Raw genomic sequence first — 13,982 nt, 5'->3', positions numbered from 1 at the left:
TTACTTCTTGACATCTCCTGAGATACACATCTGGCATCAACAACAGAATGCAAAGTGATCATTGACAACTGTGCATCAGTTGTAACTGCCAAATAAAATTTATGCACTGCCTCAGTTCTGCCTCAAAATCTAAGCTTTACTTCCGTTTTAGCCTCATCTGTATTGATAATCCCTGGCAAACACTGTGAACTATACACCTATTTTATTTGGGGGGTGCAATTTTGTATCAATTGTGCTGGTAAATTATGTTATTAAGTCATTCAAGATGAATGTATTTTATTCAAAGTCATTTTCATTCCTCTTCCAGTTTATTTTTAGAGACGACTATGAAAAGTTTCACTGTGCAGCTGTGTTGTTGGAAGTTTCCAGCTGACTGACCTGTCCTGTCACAGTATGTATACAGTTGTATTATTCACAACAACAAATACTGAAGTCTAATCCTGACTTGAATGTTCAGCAATTGAAATTACTTTCAGTATTAAATTTCTGTAATTGTTTGATTAAAATGTTTGTGATACCTTATTTTGCTCTGTCACGTAAGAACAAAATAAGCCATGGATGAAATTATATTATATGATATGATATGTTTTAAAAGAGAAAAATGGTGCACGGTTTTATGTTATGTCTTAAGAGCCTCTCAACTCAACCATTTCCAACTGCCTTAGCTGCAGGATGTGATCATCTTAAATCAAAGACTGGCCAAAGCTCAGTTATAATTGCCATGCTTAGCCAGCAACAGCGGACACAAAAAGGTAAAAAACAGATGGGCAACTAAATAGTTTAGCGGGGACACAGATATGATAAAAAAGGTGGTCTGTTTGGCAAATGATGCTCATTAGATTGTACACTGCTGGACATTCACTGGTTCAACACAAACTATTGTGTTCTTCTGCCTAGCCATAAATGAGAATATGTGAGTTTCTCTTTAACTAGTGTCCCTTCATGCTGGGGATGCTGTTTAACATACATTTGCATAAAAATAATATACAAATAAATGTTTTGCCTAAAATTAATACATTTACAGATATAGCATTTTAATCATAGCTTTTTAATGTTTCACCGAGTTCTAAATATCTTGAGAAAGTTCTAAATATTGTGAAAAGTTCATGGGTAGACTTGCTACCTGCCTGAAAACTTTTTCCATGGGAAACTGGCCAAAGATACTGCCTCAACAGAGTGAACAGCTCCATTAAATATTATTGACTCATTTCTGTGGTCATCTATATTTGTCCATCTGTATTATTAGGCCCTGTGGATGCAGTTTTTCACTCAACCTCACCAACCACCAATGGGTAGAATAGAGTCCATCTATGGTGCTTTTATGAACACAACTTATTTTCCATGTTAAAATAAACAGCATTTGTAATTTCAGAATTTCATGGGAAAAATGATTTCCTCTCACAGACATGCTCACTGAAATTACAAATTATATTTATTTTAACCTGGAAAATAAATAAGTTGTAGCAGTTTAATAGTTTTTCCACCTTGAATTACATAAATTCATGGGAAAATTCTGGATTTACAATAATATGCAATTTTCTCATTTCCATTATGAGATGGTGCCGGTGGGTTCTAGCAGTCATTTAACGCAAGTTCTGATTAACCTGGATCTTTTCTTGCCTCCTCTCTGCAATTAATGCAATCTAAAGTGACATCAAACAAACAGATTTTGCTTCAATATTAAGCTCCACAGATGAATAAATACCGAGGTCAATTCAAACTTTTGAAAAAAAAAAAAAACAATACAAAGAAATTTTATCCAGCCTTATTGCAGTTTGATAAAATAAAACATGTAATGTGCCTGAACTTGTACCTCATCAGCTGAAATGTCCGTTCTGTTCAGGACCACTGTGTTGAGCATGTGGTTCGCATCAGGAAAATAAATGTGTCTAAATGGGATCATTTCACAGCTGTTGTACGCATAGTTCCTTATCAGCGCTCTGTGTGTTCCATATGCACAGTGACAAGGACAAGTGTCTCGGTCACAAAAACACACCCCTGAGCAATACAATAGGCAGACAGCTCTGGCTACAGGGAGTGATGAAAGTGGCATGAAAGGCCCTAGAGCTATTTACAGTGTTCTTTTTGAGAGTGATTGTGCCCCAATGGATTATTTCAGGGGCTTCCGCTGCCATGCAGATATTAATCAAGATACAATTTTCACATACGCAGAAAAGATGAAAATAAACTGAATTAACTGTTTATGTTATACAAAATGTATTCTGTGAACATGTTAAGCATGTTGAAACACTGCATGAAATGGAAGAGAACTGGAATAAATGGTTTTGCTCATATTTGACCTGCTTAAATGTATTTGATCTTGTATATGAGAAAGTATCTTATATTTTGTTAAATTCTGAAACATAACTGTACTTATTTGAGATCGGGACTACAAGTAAACCATGTGCATAAGCCAATGAGAAGATCTTTGGGATGAGATATTAGATATTTTTGAGCAGGCATTCTTGTGCGTATGTATATCTTAAATTCTGATAAATAACCCCTTGGCACCAATCTGAAGGTTTTCTGAAAGACTGATGTTACTCATGAATGTATTTTATTGTATTTTTTTTGGACTAGTCTACTAGTTTTCTGTCTTTGTCAGGGAAAAACATAAAACAACTTTCACCAGACCCATTCACTTATCATTATTTAATGGAGCCCTTCAGATAGTGAAGTATTTTAGTTATGATTCTTCCAATATGAAGACGTAAAGGTAATGAAGGTAATGAAGGTAAGGTTATGATAATCCTGTGAAGTATATGTCTTCTGAATATAATGGACAGAAAGTAAATATGTAAGAGATAATTGTATTAATTATTGCTAAATGGTTACTAAAGGCTTGTAAAATCCATGCTAATGTGGCAAAGTTTAATTTGGTTGATATTCTTTTGTAAATCAAAAGTAAATCATTAATGTTTGCTGATCTTTTCAATGTGCTTTTGATTACTTTCAATTTTGAGAGGCAAATCACATGGGTGCTATATGAAGGTTTAATTTATTTCCATTTTTATTTTGTAATGTGTCACAAAGTTTACATTATACAGTCAGAAGCATCTTGCAAAGCCCATTCAGTATGCTATTTATGAAAAACAAATTAATCATATTTCACCAGAAAATTATATATATATTCAATAGACAAATAGCATCAAGTGTAAGTGTATCTTTTTGAGATTCACCGTTGATTGCAAATAAAACTATAAATAAAACATAATATGTATACCACACCACAATCAGTAAAATAATACAATAAAAGAAAAAAAGAATGAGTAATAAATATGGCTGTTGATTTTATTATAATAGATCTCATCCTACAAACACATATCTTGATACTTCACATCAGGACTTACAACAAGACATTACAGAACTTAGAAAGATATCTACTCAGATAATGAAAACACTGGCTTCCATCCTCCTCACCAGTACATCAGTCAATGAAGTTTACTTATGTCCACGGTCTGAGGACTGTGCTGGATGTAGAGATATGCAATGTTATATATTCAGAACACTGAAAGGTTAACTTTCCTTTTATACAATGCCTCTGCAGTTTTAACATATTTTGTTGCATACAAAAGCACAAATACATCATACGTTTTTTAATATATATTCATGCTTTCCAGGGGACCCAACCAGATTATGTGAACGGAATCTACAGCCAATTAAATTTGCAAATGCACTGTACTAAAATGTTCCTGCACTGTGTGGGTGCAAAAATGGGAATGTCAGGAACTTGTGGAGAGAAGAGAAAATGAGAGGTAGTTGCAAAAGTAATGGTTAAAAGCTCTTCTACTGTGTCAGTCTTAATTTTTCAACATAGACCATTGTTTTGACAAAAAAGATTCCGTTGTAACAATGTAACCTCAATTTGACCCGGTTGACAGTTTACAATAGTGTAGTTGAGCTATGCTCAGTAACCACACGCAGAGCAAAGCATACATAGAATATATGGTAAAATCATGAACATGTGAAAGTAAAATTCTTCTATTTCTGGCATCAAATGATCAATTATTTAATTTTACTCTTTGTCATTAGTTTGACTGCCAGCACAGCAGCTGGCAGGAAACAAGTTTTTTATTCAAGAAATAATGTCCAAACTTCATTAATTATTTTTAATCACTGTTAGATGCACATTATTGCTTCCATTCATCTGTGGCTAAATCAGAGCACTTCTGAAGATTAGAATGGTTTATCTGATTCTTTCAGTCCCTAGTGCATGACCTACAGTTACAGGGCGGTATTGGACAAAGAGAGTGGTGTCATTTCTGTGGATTCATCTAGTGATGTATCCATGTTTGAACTGTGAGGTATGTGGTGAAAAGGAATCTCTCTCTCCATTAAATGTGATTGACCATAAGGCTGCATTGGCACTGCAATACTCAGCTTTTCCTATTTCTACACTGTGTAGCAAGCAGCTCAGTATTCGCTCTGTTCCAGAGGCCCTCTAAGCACACTGAGGCAGAGCCTGACCAAACTCAGAGGTGTTCCTTCTCCCCCTCTTCTCCATACCACAAGGCATACTGCTCAAGGGCTGTGGCACCATGTCCAGGAACAGCTTGGATTTTAGAAAGCGCTTGTAGGAGTCCTTCTCCATCAAGAGGAAGATCTTCCTTTGGGCTTCGTTGAAGGAAGACAGACTGGGGTTCTCCAAGTTCCTCCTTGTCTCTTCTCTGGTGGCAGAGTCCAGGTTGACCTGAAAATGACATCTCACAGCTGTGTCAGCTTTATTGCCTGCATTTCAGTAGCAAAAAATGACCAAATTTCTAATTTTATGTGTTTGTATGACATCATGTTGAGGTTATGTTTAATCTGTAAAGCTGGACACAGTGAACATGCACTAATGTGGCACATATGTCTATGCATACCTCATTGGGAGATTCAGCTGCAACATACTGCTCATAAATCTTAATTGCTTTGGACGCCAGGTCTTCTTGAGAAGTGGTTTTCTTGTATTCCTGGCAGACCATCCAGAACTCAATGTTCTCTTCACTGAATTCTGACTTGAGGAAGGTGGCAAATGCTCTAAGACCATCTGAAAGATAAAAGAACATGCACTGAAAAAGCAGAGCTAATAATTCATACACATGCTTTATTGGGGAGATCATCTTTACCATGTGTGCAGAATGTATATACATTTTCTTGAAAAATATATCTCACAAAAAATATTATGGGGGTCGACAGAGGCTTAATACCACAAGTTCTCTTGTTGTGTACAACAATGAAGATTTATTTCAATGTTTATTTCAAGTAGCCAGTTAAAGCTCATTTTCAATGAAAAATTCTGTTTTCTGTTTGATAATATCAACCTCCTTGCACATATACACATCCCTGACCCTGCACAATGAGGATTAGAATTAATATCCCAGGACATAATAATTAATTAAAAAATAATAATCACATGAACATTTTTCTATTGATTTTTGTAGATCATAAGAATAAATGCCACACGGTCATGTCTGACAGCAGTGGAACATGGAGGTCAGCCTGAGGGACAAGGAGGTCATTGATTCTTAGAAGCGCCCCAACTAAGCTGATGCTTGTAAGAGTGCCAGAGTATAATAGCGGCTCCCCCTGGGGCCAACAGAGCTGTCTGCAGACACGTACCGCACATCCGGAGCATGAGAACACAGCAGGACATGCCGAGCGAAGATAAACAAAAGCGATCGCAAATCAAGCCCTTTAAACGAAGACCCAGCAATAAGGTCACTGTGGGACTGGAGCCACTGCAGCTCAGCTTTTCTGCTGTTTTAACCTTGAGTAGCATACCTTACTGCAATGAAATAGGCATAAATACAGCTGCAGTATCCAGATATTCTTAAAAATAAGGGTACTCTCTGAAATATGAGTCATGGATGATATGTTTGGTTATTGAACTGTGTTCATGTAAGATTTCAAAACATGAATTTCATGCACCAGAGGAGCTCCCAATAAGTCAATGATGTATCTCTCATTAATGGAAGTAATGAGGAAGAAAAAAAAACATTTTTTACCTTGTAAAATTATACTAAATCACACACTATTTATGTTTTACATAATGAAATATAAGGATGTTGTCATATGAATGTATAGTATATATACTTATTAGTACATATATTGTGCAAAGCAAAATGAGGTCCATAAAATTACTTCAACAATCTTAACATAAAGAAATATACCAAAAAGGTGGTGTTGTTGCTCCTTGAAGGAAATCATAATTACTGTAACATACAGAGAAAGTGCCTAGTCCAAGCAAATAGTATAGTATTCACAGGCAAATAACACACTTATCATAGCAAGTTAAATCAAAGGGCAATCATTTTAATCTTCATTTAAACCCAAAGGCACCCGAGTTTACAAGCGTAAAATCCAATATGCCTCTCTTTTAAGAAGTAATTAAACTAGATCTCCACCTCTTTCAGAGAGGGGCACTCGCGCTATGCTCACAAAGAGTAAAGCATGTGGGGATGAACCATATCCTATCCTGGCGTAATATTTAGCAAGTTGTTATTGTGAAAAGAAGCTTTGCACTCTGTAATATATGTCTTGAGGGTACATTCAGTCTCCCTGATGCATGTCATCCCACAAATAAAACCTGTAACATTTCAATTAATGAAGTTTTAATTACCGACCAGCATGTGGATGAGAAAAGGTTTTGGTATTAAAAGTGTTTGCACAATGAACACAGTAAGCACATTTAAAATTAACATTAATTAACAACTGAAAATTCAATTGTAAATATAAGGTACTGGGTACTGGGCACTGAGATTTTACTAAGCTATCTTAAATTGAATGACCTGAAACAAGGGGGAGTTGGGTTAACAAACTGTTTCAAAGCAGGTTCTCTACTAAAAATAGACCGATGCTTTGATATAATTTTCTTTGAGTAGAGAGATATGAATATTCAGTTGAAAAATAAATGATCTCATCTACATGGGTTTCAAGTTTCTTGTCTTATCTGAAATGTATCTCTAGGTTTTCCCTTGATATAATATCCCCTATACAGAAATATGTCCTAGTTTAATTTGAAGTCATTTGTTTATTGTTAATGGATGGTTTCAATTTCCAGAATTTGGTTAAGCTATGATATGCATTAGGCCATCATGACAAAACATAGTTGGTGTATTTATACAGTACTGATTGTCTGAGCAGAGGGCTCCTCATTCAGCTCAATCAGTCTGTCCTCTGATTAATAATAGAGAAAAAATAATATCAAATTATTCAGAGGAAATTGATCATTTTATTTATGTGTGCGTGCAGCCAATTACCGTCATTACTCAGCAGGGATTCCAAAGACTCCTTCCACTTTCTGACTTCCAGTGGAGTAATTCTAAAAAAAATTAAATAAAGTTTATTTATTTCATCCAGCCATTTGGAAATGTATGCATACAGATTGACATTGACATATGAGTCTTGCTTTCAAACTGATAGAAATTGACAATGCAGAATTCTTAGAAATAGCAGGACACAATGCAATGCATTACTTAAGTTTGTCAGATTAAAGCACTTTATACGTTTAGTATTGTATAAGTATAGTGCTGTACATGTAGCAGTGTGGGGAGATTAACAGAAGGCAGGAAAAGCACAGTGCCTTTTACAACTACAGAATATTCTAGCAGTTATACAGTACATTATTACCTTGTGTTACCAACACAAGCTGTTGTACTATGGAATTACAATTTTATAGATGTAAAGGTGTCTTGTGCACACTCAGTTACATGTGTTTTTTTTTTTTTGTATACAGTCTTGTTTTATCTGCGGTCAGTTCCTTTCTTTGTGTATGGCACTGTAATGTGTACTCCACAAGAGCATCATTATTCCCATAAATACACATTTTAAAATGTAGGAGTATAACTATGCTTCTCATGTTATAAAAACAGCACATATCAGATTCTTGCTGGGATCAACAGGCAATATATATTTCCGTATAGATTTCTGTGATATACTGTGTACAGTATTCACTGAAAACATTGCCATAAAGTATTTGACTGTGTAAGTCATACTATACCAAGTGGAAAATTAATAATTAATAATTAATTAATTTATTATGAATTCATAATATTCTGTGTATCAAGATTCAAAATACAGTACAAAACGAAAAGTCATTGGTTTACTGCCAGAGCACATCACCACACAAATATGAATTAAGATGAAATTGAACAAAAAACATGTGATGACATTGTACTGTTAAGGTTTAATCATGCCCAGATTGTTCACTGTGTTTAATCAGAGCAGAGAAAAGGCTCATTCCATTAGTTGATCTAAACAACGTTCTCACCTCTTCACTGGTGGGCTCTTCTCCTTACTGCTAGCTGCCCTTTGATCAGGGTTTAAGTCTGGCTTCTGGAGGAGGAATCCAATCCGATGTTTCATGTCTTTTGCACTGAATGGAAAATATTTAGTTAAGAAACATGACTGCAAATGTTAATTATCTTGTGTTATTATTAGAGTTATTGTTTGTAAATGGTGCAAGTCAAATAGGATTATACAGATAGACAAAATATATATGCAGCTCTCTCAAATGTGTATTGAAAATAGAATACACTGTACAGAATATTTAACATTACACATTCAGAGTTGCAAATGTTTCACTCCAACCTTTTTGTCAGGCTTAAACCAAACACCATAAAAATGAAAAGACATACCTAAATGAACTGACATACCTCTTTAAGCATGTTGCCGGTAGAGCTGCTAGCCCCTTACACATTGTTACGTTCTGTTAATAATACAGATCCAAGAGGCAGAAAATAAATCGTAGTCAAAGCACACTTGTCTGCTCTGTGCTGATATGTTTTAGGGTTATGGCGTGGCCATCGCCTGTGCATGTGGTTTTTATAGTACCAGAGTGTTCAGAGCAGGGACAGATTAGCCAATCCGCTGATAGCAACTGAAACAATAGAGCACTGCCTTAAGCAGTGAAAACTGCAGCCAGGGATAACAAAACACTCACACGCACACACTGGCACGCACGCACACACACACGCGCGCGCGCGCGCCTACAAACACACGTACACACACATACATACACAATACAAACACACACATTTTTAAGGAAGTAACACATTAGCATGTCATATTGCCTGTCAATTGTTTCTAATTGCGGAAGTGCAATTAAAAGGGTTGAAAATAAAGCAAGTCAGAGGAAAGCAATTAGAGGGTACTTCAGTATAAGACTGTAAGTGTAATGAATAAAGCAGACCTGCCCTGCTATCTTAAGACATGTAAATATACTGACTGTTTACTTGTTTTCGTGCCAGGTCTAATCAACATAGATGACACACAAAAGCAAAACCAAGATTATATTCTCATAAGCTTTAACTAAACTAAACCAAAGGCCAGTCATCTAAACATTCTAAAATTGTAGCCACTGTGTGTCCTATACTGTTGTAGATAGCAACACATCAACTACTTTTAAAATGAGTTATTTGCAGTAAAGCACTTTAAACACTGGTTGTGTGCCACTCTACAGACACTATTTTCAACCTCTAGACATTGTAATTTTCAAATGCTTAATACATCTAATGTATTCTACCAGCCCATCTGAAAAATGTAATTACAGCGATTGAAAACCAGCCTAACAACCGTCAATCATCAAAGCAAACTCAGACAACACTGTATTTCAAAAATCTACTGATGAGGACTATGTTTTTTAAAATTCTGTTTGAACTGTTTGGGCATAGGCAGTTTTACCATAGGTCATAGGTAGGCAATTTCTTAGGGCCTCGTCTGCCAAAGGGGCCTCGTGAATTTGTTTCTTTTTAAAAAAAATTTTTATAAACATTTTTCCTTTCTTTTCACTCCAAACGAATGATAATCTGTAGTAGATAAAAAATAAATCAATCTACATGTAAATGTGGGCTAATCCAATTAAATATCTATTATATATATATATATATATATCCCGGGTAGGACACTGCCGTTGTACCCTTGAGCAAGGTACTTAACCTGCATCGTTCCAGTATATATCCAGCTGTATAAATGGATACAATGTAAATGGTATGTAAAAGTTGTGTAAGTCGCTCTGGATAAGAGCATCTGCTAAATGCCTGCAATGTAATATATATATATAATATTTATTATCACCCACATTTCACATTTAATGGACTATTCCACCTTGACCTGCATTTGCGCCTAATCAATGACGTGGAAATTAGAGTTGCCATCAGAGGCAGAGTCACTATCTTTGTTACCATGAAGCGTTTTCAAAGTGGATTTGAGAAGAGAAAGAGGAAGAAGGAAGATGCCCAGTTTAAGGAAAGTTTGCCTAAACTGACGAAATTCTTTAATAAAACAGCCAGAGACTCCACGACGGAGAAGCAACAAGTAGAGTGAGAGCACCTATTATCGACCACCCTAACCGCTAGTATATTTATTTCGTAATTTATTAGAGAGAACTGGACATCGTTACCTATTTAAATGTAAGTCCTGTAAAAATACACATAATAAATTGTCTAAATGTAAAAAAAAAAACAACTTCATACATATACATTTAATTATATTAATACAGCCTTATTTACTATATCAACTTTAAGACAAGCAACACGCTCGGAATTATCTCATCGCGACCCATGAAATGCAATGGCGCAGACGTTACTTTATAATTTCAAACTGCTTTCCTAACAGCTGTTTTGCGTCCTGCGACTTGAGTTACAACAGTGAATATGTACGGATTCCTAGACATGCTGATAGGGACCACCCTTTCTCATATTAACCTCAAATACACAAGACAGGACACTTATACAGCATGCTAGCAATTTTAAGTTCCATTCATTTATATGGGGTGGTCGATACACGTCCCCTTAGCAACCAAAAGCTAGCGCTGGACCACCTCTGAGTTATTTGCTGGCACATAAAAAAATTGCGAAAGTACTTTAAAAAAATAACCACCTAAGGATAACGAGGACATTTTTCCTGCTAACTAGGTCCAGGTTGTTACCGATATTTCGCCTATTTCTTCATATATAGTTGCAAATCAGTTTACATTTCCTGTCTGTCGAACGAAGTTGGTTGATAATAGGTGCTCTCACTCTAGCTGACGTTACAACAGGTGTAACGTTAGTTGAAGAAGCTGAGCTAGCTAACGTTAACAGCCTTACTGTTGCCTCAGCCTGTTGTGCACCCACCGCACCTACTACAACTTCTAGCATTACTGTCTCTGCTGGTTGCGGTGAACCCGCTACAGTGTGGGAGGAAAGTGTCAGAGGCGACACCGACAGACAGCAGCAGCCCACCACAAACCAGACACCCGCTCGGACTGGGACTTTTACCCCTAGAGAATAGTGGATGTTGAAATGCTTTATCAAAAAGCATGTACTATACTTTTGTCTTGAAAGACATAAAGATTATATACTTATAATCTTTTTCTTGCCATATTGCCTTCTAACTGACTGAAGGTCATTTGAAGTTCTTCAGTTAGAATTCGCAGTCCTTTAGTTCTGTGGCTTTGTTAACTGAAAAGAGCTGCCTCCAAATAGTTTTTTGTTCACTAGCTATGATTGTGTTAATCAAAATGGAGAAGGGCCTCACATTTGTCTTTGCCTGGGGCCTCCAAATCACTAAAACCGCCTCTGTGTTTGGGTTTCATATATGACAGGTTTGTCTGCCCAAATTGTTACAGCACTTACATGAAATGTATTTTGAAATTGAACAGCAAAGAACCAAAATAATAAACTTACATCACTGTGAAATAACTATTTCAATGTACTGTACTTGCACATTTACATAGGTGGCTAAAGTGACAGTGTGCTCCCCCACCCCCAAGTTTATTTTAAATTTCCTGAATGTGAAGTTGGATTCAGTCAGCATTTGTTTGTAACTTTTCTCTTACAAGCCTTTTTCCCTTCATAACCAGGACATATATTTCAGACAGTGAACCAAGAAAAAGAAGACCAAGGAAGAAAAAAATGCACAACACAGCTATATGTGTCTTGATGGCCAGTTAGTAGATGCTTAGTATCATATAGGGACAATAAAACAGGGGTGGGGCAGCTGCAATGTTGCATTATGCATGGAAAGAGCTCCACCAATCACAGAGTTACAATCAAGAAGGAACAATATATATACAACATGTGCCTTTCACATTAGCGATTGAATGAAATGAACATCACCAAAAGTTGTTTAATCAAGTTGTTAATTTGAAAATGTTGTCATTCTTGAGCAAGCGATCTCTTAGCAATCGGGGCACAACCAATCCTGGTTTACCCTACTCCTATTCCGAAAAAGCAAACAAACAAACATGTCATTTGTACACTGTATATGTTCGAGCCAGTGTCAGTTCTCAAATTTAAAGCCACAGAGGAAAACCAGAAGCCGGTTAAAGAATCAAGGGCCCTGCAGGAACTGTCTGAGTGCTAAACCTAATTGCAAACTACAGGTTACCTATCATGTACCTAGATTCTTATCAAGAGAGCTGTAAATGCACTGAGAGCTTACTTCCAAGCTTTTACTATTGTTGCTGATTTTACTTGTAGCTGAAAAGCTCAAAAATCCACTGACACAGCACTTTTAACTTGGCCAGTTTTGCTAGTCACATTTGAAATCTCTCTTGCTCGTTCATTCATAATTATACGCTGTTTCTATAGAAATCACAAAAAGGTGTGTATTACCTTGTTCTAAGAAGAGGCTCCTCAAGGCCGGGTTTATGTTAATGACATTGTTAAAATGATTGGTTGTTTGCACAGGCCTGAAGTAGAAACTCGGCCCAATTCTGAATGGACTGGTGATTTTGTTTTCTTATAAAACTAACAAAACAGTAGTGAAAAAAAGCTGTGAAGTAGAACAGAGTTCATATTTTATCAGCACATAAGTATCATGCTACCCTGCGCAATTACTGCCAAAATTAAGTAAACTTCAACTTCTAAGATTGAAATTGAAATTACAAACTAAACTGTAGTTTATTATTTTTTGCAAGGGTATGAAAACTGGTAGGAAAAGTACATGTCTGTATCATGAAGTAATGTGGTTTGTTCCATCAACTGAGGTTTTGCACGCACAGTGTTTTATTACAGCTTCCCTTTCGAACTTCAGCCATAGAGTGGCCTCTCCTGTGTTTTATTGTCAAGAAAGGATGACTTCACCAACTCTATAATCATATGACTCCTGTGTACGAGTACATAATTCCAGATAATTATAGATACGTACACATTCTCTTATGTTGAAGAAGCATTGTGAATGCTGTTGATGTTAATATTTATCTCTTTATTGTCTATATTGTATCAAGATATATCTGAAAATGCCTGGGGGCATTACTGGCTAATATTTTTTTTGTGTGTGTTGAATAATTAAAATGAAAAATGAAAACAAAGAATTACAAAAAATTATGATTGTTCCAAATCTCATTTGGTGGAGAAAGAATGCAGGAATTTGTGAGCTTCTGTTCCTATGACAAGTAAGAGGCAGATATTGTACGTGAGACACTATTTTATAATTGCATTCATTTTTAATAATTTAGAGTGCTCAGGGTTTTTCTTATGAACTGCTAAAGCATGTGTGTCTTTTTTATGAAATAAAAAATGGGCTTCTGGGAAGACAACAATTAAAATGCCAAGCACAACAGCTTTTCCCATGACGCGTCTCTCCCTCAAGGCACTGTTTTATCAAGAGGCCACTGAAGGCAACTGGCAATAAACAGGTGATTACCAATCAACATCAGGAGTACGTGCCTGCTGGTGAGGTTATTGTTGTTTATGGCCCTGAAAGTCTCTCAGGCCTTAGGAGGAAGCAGGATGTTCTGACAGCAGTCAATAAGGTGGTTAAGACCTCATCCTTGTCCCTGACTAGACCTGCTTGTCCTCATTCTTCTTGGCATTAAGGTGTTTTAAGACAAACAGAGAGAGCTGCAACATGTACAGCTACAGGTTTTCTCAAGAGAAAAGTGGATCATAGAGGCAGGGGAACTTCAGACAAATAAGATGGCAAGTGGTGTTTGTGCAAAAAGAGGTCGTTTTCAATACTGATCATAGTCCTGAAACATTATGCGACCTGTTCAACAAGACCATTTTTATCTCCCA

General features: G+C 36.3%; 1 protein-coding gene across 1 annotated transcript; it reads right to left on the bottom strand.

Moving 5' to 3' along the window:
• Window positions 1-2,986: 2,986 nt before the first annotated feature.
• Window positions 2,987-8,793, bottom strand: rgs4 (regulator of G protein signaling 4). Its single transcript, XM_035412186.1, has 5 exons — window positions 8,637-8,793; window positions 8,252-8,356; window positions 7,242-7,303; window positions 4,863-5,029; window positions 2,987-4,690 (listed from the first exon to the last, which is right to left on the bottom strand). The coding sequence occupies exons 1-5, from the start codon at window positions 8,678-8,680 to the stop codon at window positions 4,442-4,444; spliced, it is 627 nt and encodes a 208-aa protein (XP_035268077.1). The 5' UTR covers window positions 8,681-8,793; the 3' UTR covers window positions 2,987-4,441.
• Window positions 8,794-13,982: the final 5,189 nt, after the last annotated feature.

The sequence above is a fragment of the Anguilla anguilla genome, chromosome 4 (genome assembly GCF_013347855.1).
Source record: "Anguilla anguilla isolate fAngAng1 chromosome 4, fAngAng1.pri, whole genome shotgun sequence".
NCBI lineage: Eukaryota > Metazoa > Chordata > Actinopteri > Anguilliformes > Anguillidae > Anguilla > Anguilla anguilla.
Note: the sequence above shows the minus strand (reverse complement) of the source record. Positions and strands in the feature narration are given on the sequence as shown.

What these genes read in the sequence shown, in the direction of transcription:
- rgs4 (XM_035412186.1), bottom strand. Translation starts at nt 8,680, where the DNA reads ATGTGTAAGGGGCTAGCAGCTCTACCGGCAACATGCTTAAAGAG. An exon ending in ATCCCTGCTGAGTAATGACG is followed by an intron (nt 5,030 to 7,241) that starts GTAATTGGCTGC and finishes TTTATCTTTCAG; the next exon opens with ATGGTCTTAGAGCATTTGCC. An exon ending in CAGCTGAATCTCCCAATGAG is followed by an intron (nt 4,691 to 4,862) that starts GTATGCATAGAC and finishes TGTCATTTTCAG; the next exon opens with GTCAACCTGGACTCTGCCAC.